The sequence below is a fragment of the Chenopodium quinoa genome, unplaced genomic scaffold, assembly GCF_001683475.1.
Source record: "Chenopodium quinoa cultivar QQ74 unplaced genomic scaffold, ASM168347v1, whole genome shotgun sequence".
Lineage (NCBI taxonomy): Eukaryota > Viridiplantae > Streptophyta > Magnoliopsida > Caryophyllales > Amaranthaceae > Chenopodium > Chenopodium quinoa.
This window is the reverse complement of record NW_018742810.1, coordinates 1,314,101-1,334,841: the sequence shown is the minus strand read 5'-3', so window position 1 is coordinate 1,334,841 and position 20,741 is coordinate 1,314,101. Positions and strand designations below refer to the sequence as shown.

General features: G+C 31.9%; 2 protein-coding genes and 1 long non-coding RNA gene across 3 annotated transcripts; all 3 read right to left on the bottom strand.

Moving 5' to 3' along the window:
• Nucleotides 1-348: 348 nt before the first annotated feature.
• On the bottom strand, nucleotides 349-4,959 carry LOC110725240 (protein NRT1/ PTR FAMILY 1.2-like). The gene is made up of 4 exons (XM_021904728.1): nucleotides 4,704-4,959; nucleotides 4,322-4,539; nucleotides 1,592-2,145; nucleotides 349-1,359 (listed from the first exon to the last, which is right to left on the bottom strand). Exons 1-4 carry the CDS (start codon nucleotides 4,819-4,821, stop codon nucleotides 441-443), a joined length of 1,809 nt encoding a protein of 602 aa, XP_021760420.1. The 5' UTR covers nucleotides 4,822-4,959; the 3' UTR covers nucleotides 349-440.
• A 7,484-nt stretch (nucleotides 4,960-12,443) lies between these two features.
• LOC110725239 lies at nucleotides 12,444-16,258 on the bottom strand. The gene is made up of 4 exons (XR_002512147.1): nucleotides 15,692-16,258; nucleotides 14,221-14,366; nucleotides 13,526-13,673; nucleotides 12,444-12,854 (listed from the first exon to the last, which is right to left on the bottom strand). It is a non-coding gene; the product is annotated as an uncharacterized LOC110725239 (long non-coding RNA).
• Nucleotides 16,259-16,814: 556 nt separating this feature from the next.
• On the bottom strand, nucleotides 16,815-20,176 carry LOC110725238 (transcription factor MYB63-like). Its single transcript, XM_021904727.1, has 3 exons — nucleotides 19,961-20,176; nucleotides 17,825-17,954; nucleotides 16,815-17,714 (listed from the first exon to the last, which is right to left on the bottom strand). The coding sequence occupies exons 1-3, from the start codon at nucleotides 20,097-20,099 to the stop codon at nucleotides 17,048-17,050; spliced, it is 936 nt and encodes a 311-aa protein (XP_021760419.1). The 5' UTR covers nucleotides 20,100-20,176; the 3' UTR covers nucleotides 16,815-17,047.
• Nucleotides 20,177-20,741: the final 565 nt, after the last annotated feature.

Sequence of the window (20,741 nt, the reverse complement as noted above, 5' to 3'; positions counted from 1 at the left end):
ATGTTCAACAATGGAGGAAGATCGGGGGCGAAGATGTTCAACAATGGTGGAATTCAAAGAAAACCCTAAGAAAAAGTATGGAAATAAGGAGAATGTTCAACCCCAAAGGGTGGGGTGTTTGTCATGAATAGAGGAAGGTTATGGAGCTCAAAAATGGAGGAAAATTATGAGCCTCAAAAATGGAAGAAGAAAACAGGGACCAGTCACCAGATGGTGTTAGATTTGGTGAAATTACTGTGAACTTATAAAACTGTCCACAAAATGATAGAAAATATTTTTTTAATGTGGTAGCACCTATTTCAAGACTCTTTATTTACCAACTTGCCATTCGATAAACTTTCCTTATTTATCTAGGGGAGAAACTTGGATTTTCTCATTATACTCCAATCTATATAATAAATCAAGGTTACAAATAATATATATGATATCGACAAATAAATCTAGCCCTCTTTCAATTCTTTGTTCGCCGGCAGGCAGTTATTCTCCAGTCTAGCCAATGTTGGTGTTTCATTGACAGCCTGCTTATGCACCTCATCAACAGGTTCATAACACCAACTACAAAACATATAAAACAAGACATTGAAGAAGCATATTGCAGCAATAAGCCAATAAAAATAGTCATATCGACCTTTGTTGATGTTGCTTGAAACCCAACTTTCCTTGCCTCTTTTTGTTGTAATATCATTCACCAAGTTCAATATTAGGCTAGATAATAGCCCTGCAACACCCATCCCAACTCCGAAGAGGCATGTTGCTATGCTTGACATGCTCTTGGGCATTTCGGTGTAATAAAACTCGTTTTGCCCTATCGCGTTGAAGGCCTCAGCTAAGCCACTTAAGCAATTTTGGGGTACTAGCCAAAAGGCAGACATAAGGATTGCATGCCTATTGTTACTTGCCAACGCTTCACTAGTGGCTCGTTTTCTTCGTATGTTTTCCACAATTCCGGCTACAAACATTGACATGAATGCACAAAAGAGTCCGATCCCCATCCTTAACTTTACACTTAGGCTAATAGGTTTGCCATTGATCCTTGATGCCAGGGGAAGGAGTACGCGATCATAGATAGGAATCCATAGCACTATGACCATGATTTGAAACGTAATAAAAGAAGCCGCTGGAACTTCAAACTTTGAGCCTAGGTGCCTATCCATAGATAAAGCTTGGACCACACCAAATGAACTCTGGTTCGCGTGTATGGACATTAAGACCCCAGTCGACCATATGGGAAGGACTCTTATAAGAGCCTTTAGCTCTTCAACTTCCTCTACCGTGCATAAATTCCATGGGTTTTTCGCTATTCCATCAGACCCAATGTCGCGGTAGACATCTTGAATGATACAAGCTTTATTCAAGCACCTATAAAATGATATACTAGTATTAGATAGAAGCATGTTTAGTTGTTTATTCCATAGCACAAATTAAAACTCATTATATTGGCCTAACAACTAGTATGAATATTACATTGCAAGATGCTAAGATATATAAAACACTAGGTTAATTAGATACTTATGTACCTAGGTTAACATATAAAAGTCGAAACAATATTAAACAGAACTTAATTAAACACACTTATAAGATTGAAACATACCTTATTCTATCTCTTGGGGAAGTTATTGTCGAATTTTTCTTAAGATAATAGTAATCCGCATTTGATCCTGGAGGTGGCAGAGTAATTTTTCTGTTTCGAAAAGCAACAATTGCAACTCTAACAAGGCTAATAAAGAGATTACTCTTAACCTTATTCATCACATAAAGAGGAGTAGCAAGCAAGAGGCAGATGGTCGATAAGAGCATAAGAATAATTGGTATGCCGAACCCAATTTTCCAACCCAAGTGATCTTGAATGTACACTATTACTGTCATAGCAATTACTACAGAAAAGCAACCACATGCATAGTACCAGCTGAAAAAGAGTTCCAAAATCTTTTTATTCTTAGGATTATCTCTTCGGTCTACTTGATCAGCGCCGAAAGCTAGAGAACAAGGCCTTACACCACCAGCACCAATTGACATGATGAGAAAGGCAAACACTAGGATGGCATATTGCCCTGATGTTGGGGATTTGCAGTCATGGGCTAAGGAGTCGCACGGCGGAGGCTTTGCATTTGGGATCATTGTTGTTAGCCAGAGTAGAGTCATCCCCTGCATTAAGGAAATTTCTTACAATTAATACATCACATATGTATAGGTACGTTATAAGGCTAAATTTTCTCCAATGTCGTTACTCTAGTATATATTGCAAGATTATTTCAACAATCGAGGGGTATGAAATTTGGACCAGCAGTAACCTTCTTGCCACGTTGGTTTGATACTATGTCAAATGATCACCAATTCAACCAAGAAATTAAGCTCATAATTGAAGGCCCATGATTATATGCTCTTTCAAGTACATTAATTAAACAATAGCAATATAAATAAATAATAATAAAATTGATTGGTTTTGATTTATTGACATACTTTATATTTACCAAAAATGTTGATTCATGTGCCACAACATGTCAACATGGCCTAATTTTACATATTTATGTTTTGCAGCAGCTTGGTCCCCCAATAACATTTACAAAAGTAATTCATAACCAAATATATAGCTACATTCCTCATTTATTTCTAAGGAAGCCCCAATTTATCATCTTGATAGACAAAAATTGCTTATTTAGTGGTATTTCTGTAAATAAATCTCAATTAGCATAATATTTTCGTAAATAAATCAACATTTATGGGATTCATATTTAATAAAAAAATTATTAATTTATTTACGAAAATGCCATTAAATAAAAGTTTTTTTTGTTTATAATGATGATAAACTTGTATTACCCCTTCATTACTTCTCTGTTTCTAGCTGCTTTTGCATGGTATATGAATTCACGTAGTGCAGAAAAGATCATATCTTATGACTCTTTTAAAGTTCTGGCTGGTGGGTTATCGATATTGTCAAATAATTTGGACTGTTTTGGAAAAATGTTCTTGTTCAAATATAATTTGTTACGCATAAGTTATTAAGTTGTACAATCACATTTTCAAGGAGTTATTAAGCTATAAACCTATGTGATGCTATCTTGGTTCGTATCGAGTTACCATGTTGTATGTTGAGTACTCCGTAGTTAAATTTGATGGGGCAATCAATTTTGTTAGATGTAACTTTAAAATGGTAGGTGGATCAGAGTACGTATGAAAATAAAATTTTCTAATTTGAATAGAAATGAGCATATATTTTGCCAAAATTATGCAAATAAACTACTCATAGCAGAATTGTTGCCAGATAAACTTGCTTTTTTAAATACAAAGAAAGCAACAAACTTTGACTTTAGGCCCTATTTTGTAACCATTAATTGTTGGCTAGTTTAATTTACTTGACTTGTTTAAACACCTTTTGTTTTCATAAAGAAAGCAAAATGCCTGTTTTAGGTTTTTAACCAAGTGTCTAGCATTGATTTTGTTACATACAGTTATTACTCCATTCGTTTGTATACTTATTCTGTAAACTTCAATGATAATAAACCTTTGTCTGTAATTATTACAATTATGTAAATTAAGACAGTATTAGACATATGAGCATTATTGGTGAGTACATTATCAATATCTAATTGTTAAAAGACCATCTGACTAATAATGTATTTACCAAGTTGAATTAAATTAGATCTCATAAACTAGTTTAGATTCCCTCTTAATTTTAATAGCCAAAAAATTCTAAATGATACTAATATTATAAATAAAAGAGAGAGTAATGGTTAAAAAAAATGTCTTTAATACCGTTCAAAAAGCAAATACCAAGAATTAAGCTTATTAAGAGTGTAAGGGAAAGGGTGATGAAATCAATAATGGAAGGGAGCAGGTGAAATCAACAGTGGACTACTCGTATTAGTTTGCTTGATATATAAGATGACAAAAGAAAAAAGGCAAAAATAAAAAAACACTAAAATATTAAAGTAAACAGAGGGAGAATCATTGGCAATATCGATAAGCTAAGAGGCAAAATGAGACTGCATACCATATTACCATATAAAACTTAAATGAGGATCATGGAGTAGAGGAAACCGTCCCTCCATCTCTCACATGAGTAATTTGGGATCGATTCTCACCCCTTCCCTCCTGTGAAGAAAGGGCACCCCCATATTTTACCGTGTGTATATATATATATGTACAACACTGATATCTAAAATCTTTTAGTGATAGCTTATAGAATAAAAAAACAAAACAATTATTTAGAGAAAGATAGAGTATAAAATTAAATAAATATATAGCGAATAATATCCATGAATATCAATATCTAAAATTAAATATAAGTAAAGAATTCGATATTAAATATTAATAGAATTACCAAGAGACTGAAGACGGAACCCAGAGCAATGGTAAGGAATCGACCCAGATAAGAATCAGCCACAAAAGCACCAATAAGAGGAAAAAAATTGGTAGCAGCTGACCAAAAGTATATCAAATTTTGGCCTTTTGCTAAACTCATCTTGTAATCCTTCATCAAATATACGATCATGTTTGGTAATAACCCATAACTTGCTACCTTTTCAAATGACTCGTTTGCTGTATGTGTCACAATTCCAACATTTTAAGTGTGTTAGTTATTGAAATTAATAGTCACGATGAAAGCGTAATTCGTGATGAGTTAATATATAGTCACGATAACAGTGTAATCCGTCATTAATTTAAAAAAAGAAACATGCATGCAACAACAAGTATAAATTTACCTATGATGAATGGCATGGTAATGAAGCTACTCTTTTTCCATTTGGATGGTTGTTGTTGTTGTTCTTGGTGATCATCTTGTTGCCCGTTAATGTTCCTTTCTTCATCACTTGCCCCCATTTTAGAGAGAGAGAGAGAGAGAGAGAGAAGGAATAAATTAAACTTAGTTGAATTTGATTGTTTGGTAAGGGAATCGATTGAGCTATATATGTAGTCATTATCAAGACCAAAAAATATATATAGTCATGAATCTCGTGACAATTTAATAGCATAAATAATCAAACAAAGAGTACAAGGCTAATAGTCAACGTTTATGTAATTGAGTACTTCCTATGTCTCTTATTTTTTCGCTCTATAGTAAATTTTTATGTCAAATTTTGAAAATTTTTATTTGTCCATAGATTCCCTTGAATTGATAAGAGATAATATAGTCATGTGGATTTATTTCATTGTATATATTATTAATATTAAATTTTTATTATTTTTACACAGATGAAAGTAAATAAACATATATACGTTTTAAAACGTGTTTTAGAGACCGTAAAAAATCAAATTAAGCAAAAATATAAGGATAGAGGGAGTATGTAATAACAAACAGTGGTGGATCTTAGACCAAATATAAAGAGTTTGCTAGTTTTAAATCTATAAATTGATTTTATGACCACTATACCATGAAGCTTTTTTATAGATTTTTTAGGCAACGCATCTTTTTTATCTAATGACCTGAAAACGTCTAGAGAGGGGAAGTTGTTAATTTGCAAGCCCTAACAAAGATTCGTCTCTGCTTACAAGTTACGACGATAAGACACTAATATATACTTGTATGTAGGGGTGGGACTTCGGTCTGGCAGTTCGGTTTGACCTCGGTTTGAGTCGGTTTCGGTTTGGAGCGGTTCGGATTGAAACGGTTTAGTTTAGCTGGCGAGTCGGTTTGGTTCGGTTTGGGTTAGTCACGGCTCGGTTTGGTTTCGGTTTATTTCTTTGCGGTTTAAATTCGGTTTGGGTCATAAGCGGGTCGGTTTATAAACGATTCGGATTATGTCGGTTCGGTTTGATACGGGGTGGTTTAAGGGGCGGGTTTACCCGGGTCAATGTCAGTTCGGTTTACAAACGGTTTGGATCAAGCCGGTTTGGTTTGAAATGGGTCGGTTTAGGGGCGGATTTACCCGGGTCAATATCGGTTCGGTTTATAAACGGTGCGAATCATGTCGGTTCAGTTTGAAATGGTCCGGTTTAGTAGAGGGTTTACACAGTTCAATTGGTTCGGTTTATGAACGGTTTGGATCATGTCGGTTCGGTTTATAAGCGGTTTGGGTCATGAATTGAATTCATAATTGTTTTAAAGATCGCGTCATGACCATGATTTAATGAGTTGATACTTATAATACGATAAGTCGATAATTAAGAATGTACAAATATTCAATTAGATTGATCAACAAGTGTTTTAAACTTTTAAGTTTTAATAATCAGATACGTAAATATGTTTATCGATTGTAGATTTGTAGTACATACCAATAATTCAATGAGGCAATGATACTTATGATAGTATGATAATGATACCAACCATACATTCGTACGATATGATATACATAATAATTAATCTATAATTACATATACATAAACAATATCGTATTGAATCAATTTCCATTTCCAAACATTGCATTTCTTATAAATTATAACTTACACGAGATTAAATGGATTCGTTATTTAGTTTGTTACTTTATTTAGATTACTAACTCAAACAACTTAATAAGTTAAATGGACGAAATCACGAAATCATGACCATGATTTAATGAGTTGATACTTATAATACGATAAATCGATAATTAAGAATGTACAAGTATTCAATTAGATTGATCAACAAGTGTTTTAAACTTTTAAGTTTTAATGATCAGATATGTAAATAACTAAATATGTTTATCGATTATAGTACATACCAATAATTCAATGAGGCAATGATACTTATGATAGTATGATAATGATACCAACCGTACATTCGTACGATATGATATACACCATATACATAATAATATAATTACATATACATTAACAATATCGTATTGAATCAATTTCCATTTCCAAACATTGCATTTCTTATAAATTATAACTTACACGAGATTAAATGGATTCGTTATTTAGTTTGTTACTTTATTTAGATTACTAACTCAAACAACTTAATAAGTTAAATGGACGAAATCACGAAATCACTAATTAAAGTGGTGATGAAAGCATTATGCAATACTAATGTACGAATAGTCAAATATACAACGGTTAGATTGAATGCCCATGAAAAACAATGGTTAGATTTTCATTACTTTATTAGTTATTAGTATTATTACTTATTAAGTTATTATTAGTTTTATAGTTTATTATATATACTAATATACAATCACAGACTCACAGATGTCAGATATTGTCATATTGATGAGAATTAAGCCATTAACTCATTAAGTCATTAACTATGTCGTATTGAATCAATTTCAATTTTGAAACATTTGCGTTTCTTACAATTTATAACTTATAAGTAATAAACTAATAATAATAATAATAATAATAATAATAATAATAATAATAGTAATAATAATAATAATAATAATTATAATAATATTATAATAATAGTAGTAGTAAACTAGTAATAATAATAATATTAACAAATAATTATACTAACAATAATAATAATAATAATAATAATAAATAATTAAAAAAAACGGTCAAAAAGACCTAGAAAAGCACAAAGAAAATCTAGACCGTTAGATCTAGATGAATATTCTAGAATCTACAAAAAAAAATAAAAAAAAAATGAACGGTTAGATCTAACTTAGATGTTGAGATTGAATATGGACGGTTAGATCAACTGAAGTAAAACCTAAACCTAGAAAAAAAACCCACTCTCACTCTCTCAACCATTCTCATTCACTCATTCAGCCGTTTCTCTCTCAATCTCACAATCTGTCATAGTTTCTCTCTCTAACTTCTCAGTTTCTCACTCTTTCGTTCTGAAATTCTCAAGAATCTCAAGCTCAATTTCGTTTCATTTGTGTTTTGGATCTACATTTCTGATTTCTAGCTTTACATTCTCGTTTTTTTTGTTAATTTTTGTTGTTTTCGTTTTGATTTTTTTCGTTTTTGTTCCGGTTTGTTTATTTAGGGTTTTTGTTTTCGTTTCATTTGTGTTTTGGATCTACATTTCTGATTTCTCGCTTTACATTCTCGTTTTTTTGTTAATTTTTGTTGTTTTCGTTTTGATTTTTTTCGTTTTTGTTTCGGTTTGTTTATTTAGGGTTTTTGTTTTCGTTTCATTTTTGTTTTGGATCTAAGTTCTGATTTCTAATTTCTGATTTCAAATCTTCCTCTCCTTCAAGCCGTCAAACCCTAAGGTAATTTTTTTGTTAATTTATTCGATTTTTTTCGTTTTCGTTTCGGTTTTTTTTTTTTTATTTCAAGTTCTGATAATCTACATTCTTGATTTTTTCTTTTGATCTCCAGTTCAGGTAGTTCTCCATCTTCAAATCTCCTTCAAGCCGTCAAAGGTAATTACTTTTTCCTTTTTGTTTTTTTTAATACAGTTTTTCTGTTTTTGTATTTGATTATTGTTGTTGTTCTTGCTTGAATATAGTCGAAATATGCCTAAAATGAGTAAAATCTGTTGTTGATTGTATTTTTGTTTTTTACGGGAAAATGGTAGATTTGTGCTGTTTTGTTGTTTATTATGCTCGATTTAAAAGTAATGATGATGGGTTGTTCAGATTATGTGATTATTATTGTTGGAATACATGCATTGTTTATTTATTGGGATTTTAGCTTTATATTTTTAACCCATATTGTTGGAATACAAGCATTGTATATGATTGGCTTAAAGTTAGTACTTAAAATGTACACATATGTGACTGTATCGTATATAACTTTCTATATTCTGTTAGGATATATGTTGTAATAACGTTTGTTGTATAATTCTGAATTTTGAAACATTGACTAGTGCAAATAAAATTCTGAAATATGAACTATCTATTTAGTTGAATTTTGGTATTGAGTGAATAGGATTCACTGTCGTGACTTCAGTGTCAGTCACATGAGACAATGCATGCTTAATTGCTCACTATTAGTAGAATCTGTCACTTAATTTGGTACTTATAAGTTATAAATGCTGTTTTTTTTTATTTCAGTCATGTCTCGCGAGTATGATGAATTTGACTATGAGAGGCAATCAAATTTAGATACTGTTAGCTCTCAAGCTGCCTCTGTCTCGGTTGATGATGCTAGTAATACCGGCACTATCAATCCTTCTGTTAATAAACGTCAAAGAACCGCAGGTATATGGAAGCATTACACTTTTTTTGTAAAGACGATAGGTAATGAAAATGTAGATTATGCTCGTTGTAAATTGTGTGGCAAAGAATATAAAGCACCTGGTAAAGCGGGTACTTCAACTTGTAGAGCTCATATTAATGCATGTTTGGAAAAGCATGGTCTCCAGTCCGGTAACGAATCACAATTTGACCAAAAAACTTATTTACAAAAGTTTGCCCTTGTCATTTATTTTCAGACTTGCTGGCAGTATTTCTTAAGTTTTTGTTAAAATAACCATTGCTCGGTGATGTAAATCTGAGAGCAATTTTAAAAAACAAAAGCTATAATTTTGAAGTTGCTTGAACTTGTTATGAGCTGCTGCCTGCTGGTAGTGCTTTTGCCTTTTGGTTGTTGTCTCTGCTGAGTTGTTATTGCCTATATTGTTGCCTGCATGAGCTGGTTCCTGCCTCCTGCCAGCTTGAGGTGCTGTGTTGCTGCCTTTTGTGTTATGAATTTATGATAAGTTTTGTTGCTGCTGTTTCTTATGCTTGCTGTTTTAATTTTTCTTGAATCATCGTTGCCCTTGTCATTTATGTTGAGACTTCAATATATATGTACTTGCTGGCAGCATTTTTCAAGTTTTAAGTTAAAACAGCCATTGCTCAGTGATGATACGATAAACGTAAATCTGAGAGCAATTTTGAAAAACAAAAATAAGTTCCTGCTGAGTCCCTTCTGCTTATATTATTCCTTGCTTCGGATAAGTTGCTGATCTGTTATTGCGTGTGCTGGTTCCTGCTTGTTGCTGCTATTTCCTCTGCTCTTGGGTGCTGGGCTGCTGCTTCAAGATTCTGCTTCAAGAATCTGTTCCCAAATCACTCACATTCTCACTCCTCCCTTCATCTTATCATGTATCATTTTTTGCAACCCTAAACTTGATGATGTTTCAGTTGATAAATCTGAAATCTAATCTGGGTAGTAGTGATAGTAGTTTCATTATGTATTGGTATATGTATTGTGAATTTTAATCAATGAAAATGGTGACTTTTTTTAATTGCTTGTTGATATTACTCTAATTTTAATGTTATTTATCTCCAATCTTATGTTATCTTATTGGATGATCATGAATATCAAGGAACAATGAAGATAATTTGGGTGGACTTTATTACTGGAATGAAAAGATACAAATGATATATCTTGTAATTAAAATAAATAAGTAATCTAAAACGATATTAATAATGTCGTTGGCCTAGATCTAGGTGATATAAACCTTTGTATAAACCTAAGCCGTTTGATTAGATCTACATTTATTAACATTAATTATTTAATTGTATTTACTATTTAGCCATTTAGGTTGTAAATAATTCAATTTGAATTAAGCAGTTTGTAATTGGATAAGTTTAAACAGGTTGCGATTCGAAAACAGTTCGATTTTAACGGTTTAACGGGTTATGGCAGTTCTGTTTAGACGGTTAGCGGATTATAACGGTTCGGTTTATACGCGCGGTTTAAACGGTTTCGGTTCATAAACGGGTCGGTTTAAACAGTTAGCGGATTACAAATGGTTCGGTTTAAACGGTTTTTTTTTCGGTTTAAACGGTTTCGGTTTATAAACGGTTCGGGTCATTAACGGGTTTATAAACCATTCGGTTCGGTTTCGTTTCGGTTCGGATTTGCGCAGTTTGGTTTGTTATCGGTTTACGGTCCGTAACGGGTTGACATTGAGCGGTTCAATTCGGTTTCGGTTTGATATTGAACGGTTCAGTTCGGTTTTCGGTTTACATTTATCGGTTTATAAACGGATCGGTCCGTGATGGTTCGGTTCGGTAACGGGCGGTTTCACGGTTCGGTTTGAAAAGTCCCACCCCTACTTGTATGAATTGATGAACAAGTTCACTTTTTTGGGAAAAAAAACAAGTTCACTTTTCATTTACAGTGGATGTACTACAACATTTTTAAGAAAAGGGAGAGTTCTTTGGGATGAATTCTCTACCTATAATAATTTGAGTCATAAATGATTCTAATAACACGCGTTGGTATTAAATCATAGTTTAGATAGTATTATAGTGATAGCAAAATATTTATTCAGTAGTACCAACAAATGCAAAAATGTTTTGTTGGTATCAATATGATTTCTTGTTGATATTTAGATGATACCATATAAACACAATTTAATACGAATGCCAATTTTTAAATGAGCTGGACCCACGAGCAAATTACGAAAAAGCCCCCATTTGAGTCTTCAATGTCTCAAATTATTTGAGGCAGAGAATTTCCCATTCTTTATTACAAGTCCCAAGTAGTGATTAGAAAAGTGAAAATGAATAAAAAGATAAACGAGTTAGTTTGAAGAAGGACAAATCGGTAACTTAGTTTGAATACGTCCTAAACAATAATTGTTGTAATAATTGTAAAACTTTCTAGGTTAAAAGTGTGGTAATAATAATATAAAAAAGGGTGAAATATCAATTATTAAGACAAATTTTGAGGGGGGGGGGGGGGGGGAAACAAATCCATACTCTAACCTGTATAATTTTAAACAATTTTAGTCAGCGTGTTTATAGCAGTGTTTGTTTCATGTACATGTGAATATGTGATGGCCTCTTCCCACTTAACATTCTTTATTTAGTGTTTTTCTTAAAAGCCAATTTTGCCGACAAAATTTTATTTTCAGTAGTGCAGTTTTGTGAACTTTCACATTTGTTGTAAAGATATTCATTTCATTTTGAATATATCTCGAATGCACATGTTTAATTAAGATAATTAGAAAATTAGAAAAGTACTCCAAAAATCTAAATAAGAATCCAACTAACACCAAGAGAATCGGTTGAAAATTTTGTTTGTGGTGCTTGTCAAATCATGTAGAGGATCGAATTCACATCTTTTTCTTTACCCTTTTTAAACTCTGAGAATTTGAGATAGCTTTTTTTATTTTGAAAAAAAAAAAGAATACTACGAAAAGACAAGATGTAAACGGAATTTAATATCTAGTTTTTTTTTTTTTTTTTTTTTTTTTTAGAGAAAAATTTAATTTCTAGTATCGATACCACCTTTTAAGACTTTAATCAATTACTTTAATCATTTAGTGTTAAAAATACCTTGCTATCTTCTCTTCTTTTACTTACACTATCTCGCAAGTTTTATTTTATTTATTTATTTATTTTTTTTATCTTTCTCTTATGTATAACCATGTGCTACATTAATGAATTGGTCGAAATTATTGTTGGTGCTACATTAATGAATTGGTCGAAATTATTGTTGGTTATACTGGTTAAATAGCTACTAATTAATTATCATTCAATTGGTTGCTTTTACCTAGTGTTTTAGTTTAAACTTTTCAACATATTGGACTAACATCTTTGTTCTTAACTCATTAGATTTTGATATATACATATTGTTTAAAACTACTGATATAAATTATTTTAATTAATGTGTAATGCTCACATCGCATGCATAGAAAAGTTAGTAATATATAAATATATATACGAAGTAAAAGCTTAAATATTTTCATAAATAAATTACTGTAATACTACAATTTCATCCCAAAAGAAAATAAATTAAGTTCTTCACTAAAAAAGTACTGTAATATTACCATTTCACCCTAGCACCCCCAAAAATAAATAATTTAACTCTTTAATGCTGGCAGCAGCAACATGTAGCAGTGGGCAGCAACATTAGCAGCAGCGGCGGCAGCAACATTAGCAGCAGCGGTGGCGGCAGCAGTATTAGCTGTAGCGCCAGGAGTGGCAGCAGCAGTATTAGTTCGTTGTAGCGACAGCAGCATTAACATGCAGCAGAGCTCATGTCAAGCGCATACCTCAACCTATCCAAGGTTCATTAAAGAATGGTTGAGTCGGAGCATCCAACTGAATTGAGACAAGAAAGGGAAAAAAATCACAGATAATACTCATATTAGTAACTCCAAATCTAGCAACATGCAGAAGATACTTAGAATATCATAATGAAAAACACACACTGACTATATGCTAACAAATGCAATCATAGGCACTTAGATACTCACAACTATAACAGAGCAAGTGTCATGATTAGTTAAATGACCCAGGAAAGGATAAAAGTAGAACAGAAAGAAAACTCTAGCATACCTTGTGCCATGGAAGGGAACTTAAATTCTTTAAGGAAAGGGAAGCAAACAAAATAGGTAGAATGTGTACGGATCCACATCAACTTGTACTTGTTACGCTCATTAGCAAGTAAATTGCCTCCATTTGGTTTGGTGATTTCAGAAGGAATTTAAGGCAATTAGTAAATATGTTCACCTAATTATTATGAGTTTAATTATACTATCAAGAAGGGAGGGGAAGTGAGAAGAAACAATCTTGCCTCCATTTAATTTGGTGATTTCAGTAGGAATTTAAGGCAATTTAGTAAACATGTTCACCTAATTATTATGAGTTTAATTAAACTATCAAGAAGGGAGAGAAAGTAAGAAGAAACAATTACTAATAAGCAAATCGAACAAGACAATTTTCATGTACATCGAAATGAATTATAGAAAACACGTCAGAAATAAACCAACCTCATTGGACTGCCTACGGCGTTTGATCTTATTCACGGATCCAACAAGTCAGAAATTTCTGCAGTTGTTAATATTTTGCTGATAAGTCGCCTAGATGTGTAAAATTTGCCACATCCAATGCAGATCAATGTATGTATGTGCACTTATGCTGCACATAAAATTCTGTATAAGAGTACTTAAGAGTAATTTAATAAAGTGATCAGTGATGGAAAGGACTCTAGTTTTATAAAATGTAAAGGAAGTCATTACAAAGAGATAAATTTGACTCGTTGGAAGCAACATAGACATTGATAATTGATATCTATGCAGTATGAAATAGAAAGCATAGACTTGCTTTAAAAAATCAAACTCAATCAATTTCACGGATTTGTTCACTTGCCATTGTTCATTTTAAAACTAGTTCTGATGGAATATGAGACTTCTCAGGAGGGTGAAACCCCAAAAGATTTGGTTTAGTTAGAGATTAAGAGATGAATATGAGATAGAAATTAAAAATGAAAGTGAATTCAAATATTCCACATCCAACTTGTCAAAGAGGTTAGTTATAGCCTGATACAAATATAAGACTTGGTGAATACCTACTTCCACTCCACGATTTTGTGCATACAGTCTATGCTGGTAATATTTCTGCTAGCACTATATCTGGCAATTAATGTGGGATCAAATTCAAAAACCACAGAGGGATCAATCAATACCTTTGGTGAACTTGGGTTTCTTTCTACTTTCCTTTTCTTGAAACTCTCTCTCAAAGTCCCAGCTGCTTCACTCAGCTTCTGATATAATAAGAGGGAGTCTCTTCCTTTGGCATCACGTGCCGCCATTATGCTGATCTATTTAGTTTCTAAAACACACAATTGAATGGTTCAGTATCCATGATCACAAATATAAATGTCCTACAGCCTGTAGGTCTATTGAGTTTCTAAAACTCCTCACAAAAGGCTAATCGAATAATGTGCGAATGTTATACAAATGTCACAACTTAATTTTCTACTAGTGCATTAGCCAACATTAGGGTATATGTGTTCTACATTCCAAAATAGAGCCCATTTCATCAAGTTTTAGCCTTACCTACTCCAATTTTAGCCATTTACACTACCATTGACTCAAGTTTAGCTGGTTAGACAATATTTGGGTAAATGTATGTACCTCAATCCTTCTACCACTTGCGCTAGAACAATTAAACCTGTCTTGAATCATGATCGGTAATCAAATTATGCTTCAATTAGCTAATTACCAAAACTTTAACACACTTCACTAGCCTATAAAGCAAAACCATCTTACATAAATCAAACACCAAATTGAGCATATACAACAAAATCATGTAAAAAAAATAAAAAAGAAAGGCACAATGAAAGCGACACTCACTCACAACCAGGCGAACCAACCAGTAAAACACAAAACACACAACTCCCTTCACTAGCCTAACATGATGCATAGCTCTAACACCTCACACACAAGCTGCCAACTCCACCTCCTGCAAGATAGCAGCGAATACTTATAGACAATCCAAACGCACCACACAACACCCTCGTCATCTGTACTTGGGCACAAGACTCGCTGCGCCAACAGTCACATTGCTCCCGGTACCTAGTACTAGGCAAAGCAGTTGTAAGGACAGCAGAACACAAGTCTTGCTCCCCTAATGACGACCACGTTGACATCGCATTATCGCAACAAACTCAAAATCAACAACTAAAAGCCAATCATACATCAAATAAAACAGAAAAATCAGCCCATACAACTCACAAGTACACAACACAAGTTACAACACTTAATCAGTCAATCATGATCAACAAGGAAAAGCGGCCACATGCTATGTCGTATCAATTCAATAATGGCAACAAGATGAGTTTACTACTCCAGTAAAGTCCCTAGCATTTGTTATTATATTACCACTAACATAACAAGAAAATAAAAGATATGATAGAATAAAAGAAAGTAAAAAAAAAAAAAGTATAACCCATTTCAAAGATAATAAAGTAAATCAAACTAAGTGGTCTTACAAAAAGAGCAGGAAACGCAATCTAATTAGCCAACTATACATATAATTTCACCCCAAAATTGGCAAAACCATTATAAGAACAAAATTCAATACCAAAATTACAAACCCTAGAAATTTCTAAAATAATCCTATAATGAAATTGAAAGTAAAATGTGAAAGCTAACCTTGCAACGAGCTGCTTGAATGGAAGAGAGAAAGCTAAGAAGCCTATTCAATGGAGAATTCAGAGCTGAGAACTCGGAGTAAGCGTCGACGGAGGGGAAGAGAGAACTAAAAAGCCTATTCAATGGATCATTGTTTTCAAATGCAGCCCGTTTCAAAAGATGACTCGGCCCGATCTTTTAATAAAACCCGTGTTTTTTCTTTGGTACATTTAACAAATTTTAGGGGATGTTTGGTTCGTTACATTGAAATGGATTGATTGTACTCTCATACTAGAGAGGTATATATTTAACAAATTTTCTAGTAGTGTTGGAATTAGACAGTATTAAATGTAGGGCGGCTCAAAAAATGATAGGTTCAGTGTTGAATTTTGGACAACCTAAATTTTTATTCTTAGTTAAAATTTAGCTCGATCCAAATGACCGAGATAGCGGGTTTGAACACGCTGTTGATTTTTTGCTTGAAGTACTCTAGTGGATTTGTCTATGAATTTAATGGGCAAACTTTTTTAGTCAAGGCTAGGCCTGCCTATGATCAGCTCTACTTGATACCATACTACCATGCATACAAGAAGCAATAGTAAAAAAAAAAAAATAATAAATAAATTATTTTGACTCTATAGGGTTATCTAACGCCTCGGGACGTTCGTTAGCTAATTTAATGCATTTTTAATTATTTTTTCTTTTGGAAAGGTAAATTAGTTGACCATTTATTAAATTAGCTAATTTAATGCATTTTTAATTATTATCAATGTTATTTTATAAATTACAAAAAAATTTGCTCTTATCTAACGTCCGGGACGTTCGTTAGTAGGATCGTAATTAAAATAATATTTGACAAGAGGGGACATTAACTTAATTATATAGTACAGGGTATGTAGTTGCAAAGCACGAAAAAGACATATTAGTATTTGACTCAAAATGTTATACAAATTCATATAGAATATGTATGGTCATGCTCTAATATATTCAAACGGCCTGTGCAAACCATAAAAATTGTCCGTTAGCAGGATTGTAATTAAAATAATTTTTGACTAAGAGGGGACATTAACTTAATTATATAGTACGGGGTATGTAGTTGCAAAGCACGAAAAAGACATATTAGTGACTCAAAATGTTATACAAATTCATAAGCATATGGATGGTCATGCTCTAATATATTCAAACGGCCGGTGTAAACCATAAAAATTTAACACCATTAATTATATGAGGAGTTGAACAATTTTGGTCCAATCTTAGTACGAATTATAAATCCTTGACAAACTAACTTTTAATTTGTCATCGAGCTACATTTGACTGAATATTAGTTATACATATACATATTAATTATATACTATCAACTTCAAGATGTTGAACTAATTAATTAGGTGAATTTAGAAGGAAATTAAAATCTAAGTCATGGGTTGAAGTAGTATTATTGGTAGATTGTGGTGCTGTAGACTGATTTAGATGATCAAGTCCAAGTTCATTTTCCAAGTATACTAACCACCACCAACTTCCATCACCTTGCTTTACATTTTCATTCTTGTTGTCATTCTCATATATTATTGGTGTGTCAACATCTTTGAATTGGACTTCATTATTGTCTCCATGTAACAAGTCCCATAAGTCCAAATTAGGCTCGAAGGGAATTTCAATTAGCTCGTCTAGTGAAATATTTTCGATGTTCTTGCCCACACACGCGCTTGTTTCATCCTTATTAGGATGCTCGACATTTTCGATCATTTGATGGTCCGAACATGAGGCTTGTGAGTTGGAAGAGGTAGATGATGAGCTTGAATACTCGATCGTGTCGTTGTTTGTGATAGTTTGTTGAGTGAGGACTTGTTTATAGCAATGTTGATTGTTGTCACTTCCATCAATAGTAATTTCATTAGGAGTATTTGTTGAGGAGGATGCGTTACATGATATTGGAGAATCATTGCTCGAACGTTTCTCTTTGAGGCGTTTCTTTAAGTGAGTATTCCATACATTTTTAATCTCATTGTCAGTTCTTCCCGGGAAATGAGATGCTATCTTCGACCATCTGAATAATATAAACATCGACTGATCAATACTCACTTAGAAATTTAGATTAGCATGTAAATCTCACGAAAAATGTTTCAAATTATGCATCGGTATGGTTTAAATAATTACTTGTTTCCTAACGTTTCATGTAGCTTGATTATGACTTCCTCTTCTTGAGGAGTGAAATCACCGCGTTTTAGATCTGGTCGAAGGTAATTAACCCACCTTAATCGACAACTTTTTCCACATCGTGCTAATCCTAAACACACACATATATAAGATGATTATCATTTATGGCATATTATTATAATTAGACAAGCAAACTAGTTAACTTAAATGAGATGATTACAAAATCAATTATTTTAAAAACTATTATAACAACATTGATGTAATTAGGTTTAACTCATACTCTTTATGACTTTATTTTATATATGCTTATGATGTCATTAATTGAATGATTAATTAATTAATTAATTAATTTGTACGTGGAAGAGTTATTTTCTATATTAGTTTGGGTGGGGAAATCACTCAACAACCTTGACAAAGACCGTAGGGTTGGAATGTTTTACTCCACTTAAAATGTATTGCTTCGTAAATTTCTTTGACTTCGTTTACCTATAAAAGTATTTGGTCCCTTTGAAGACAATCATTCTATTGGTTGGTTAAGTTCTTTGACTAAGTGACCAAGCAACTTATTTTCAACCCACCACCATATATTAATTATTATAAGGCCGGTTCACACGTGTGAAAAAAATTTAATTGACTTCATTTTTATTTATATGAGAGATAATTTAGGGCATTTAAAAGCAGAAGTGATCACTACTTAGTACTATTTGAAATACATATTTTCTTTGTTTTTTTTCTATTTTTTTGGATCATAAAACAAGTCAAAAGTACCCCTCCCTTTTTATTCTTATTCGAAGTAAATAATTAACCAATGAGATCTTCACTTTATGGCAAAGACTAAAAGTATATATACGATATATCATTGCTGTTTCGATTCTCTCCACTTCTTTTGTAATTATGACTCATTTTAAAAGTAAATTATACGGAGTATAAAATAGTAGCCAAAAAAAATCTACATGTATACTTGTGTGTTTTTAATCAAATTCCTACTTCCTTTATTTATTTATTCCTTTATTTATATTTTTGTTCAATAGTGTCTTTTATACTATTCATAAATCTTGCTTTGTTCATAATCATATACTTATACATATAAATATTAGTGATATTATGTAACAAGGTATTGGATTTATCACAATTAATATATATTTTAATATATTATTGATATTTTTTTCTTATAAATAAATAGGGATATTTCAAAATCAAACAGTACGTGATAGTCATACTACATAAAAAAGGATGCATAAGACTAATTAGAAAATGCAATCGCTATATTGAAATACCTTGTTAATTAGAAATAGACAAATCACAGTATCATAGTTTGTAGACAAATTCAACTTTCATAAAAGTCTATTAAACTTATAAGAGGATGCACTGTTTGGAGTATTTATTATATATGATCATGATTCGATCATGTCATCACATAAATACTTTAGTACGGATATCATTAAAATCGTAAGTACATATAAGCTTATAAATGAATGTTTTGCTTATTATATCAATTGAATGGCTTTTTGAATTGCGATATAACTGAGATACACTAGTAGCTAAAATTGCATTATTCAAGAATTGTAATGTCTACCCAACTCTCGTTGTTGGGAAAAAAGTCAATAAAAGCAACATTTTAAACACATGATATAATGATTAATAGGCATTATAATCTAAGATTCAATATGGTAAACTTAATCATTCTAAAGATCTAGAATAGCATTTAGAATTCCAAAAATGGAAAAAATAATCGTTAAGATTTGATGAATCTAAGACAATATTTTAACTATGATGATGTTTTGTAATCATAAACCTAGCAACTTTTTTGCACGCACCAAAAACATACATATAAGTTTATAAGTATATAAACTTAGCAACTTTTCACTAAATGTTCAGATCATATTGTGATATCTTCTTCCCCCTAGATGTTGTATGAACAATTATCCTTTAATAATACCGACCTGTATGTAAAAATTATACATTTTGTAATATACTAAGGATTATTGCTTGATTGTTGTCTTTTGAAGATGATCATTATATTGCAAGTGTAACAAAGCAACTACAATCACATACATATGCTATATTATGTCTTAAAAACTATTAAACCAACTCATTAATTTCAATAAAAAGAGAATAATGATTGAGAAGAAAAACCTGCAAGTTTAGGAAGAGCTCGCCAATTATTATGACCATATTTCTGAATGAAGGAGATGAGCTTAAAATCCTCAGCTTGGGACCACGGTCCCTTTTTTACACCCGCTTTGTCACAACACGGCTTTCTTCCTTTACCCATATTAATTCCTTAATTTGTTTCCTAATTAACAATTAAATTCTAACTAATTAATTAATATCCAAAAACTATTTAAAAAGAGTAATATATATATATATATATATATATATATATATATATATATATATTTATTTATTTATTTATTTATTTTATTTTTTCAATTATTGGAAGAGTGGAATTTGTGGATTAAGTAGGAAGTGATGAGAAAAATGATATGCAAGTATTTATAAGGGAAGAGGAGTGAGAGAAGATGATGACATTACATGCATTTGCTTACGCTAACGTAGTAGTAATATTATTCACTCTTACCAAACTTTTTGGACTTTACTTACTTACTTTACCTTTGAATTTATGCTATATTAACTTTTGTTTATTTGATTAGAGGGTAACTATTAGTCCTAATTAATTAGACTATTGGTGATCAATTATTTGATTAATTAAGTATTGGTATGATACGTGATGATTTTCTTAATTGAAACTTTATTTTATATTTACAAGTGAGTTTAGTAGTTTACTACTTCATCATCTGCAAGTTGTTCTTACGTCATGCTTATCTAAATTGATGTGTGTGCTGATGTAATGAAGATGATAAATAAGTTTACATAGAAAACAACAGTAGCAGTAGATTTTAATTTTTAACTAGAT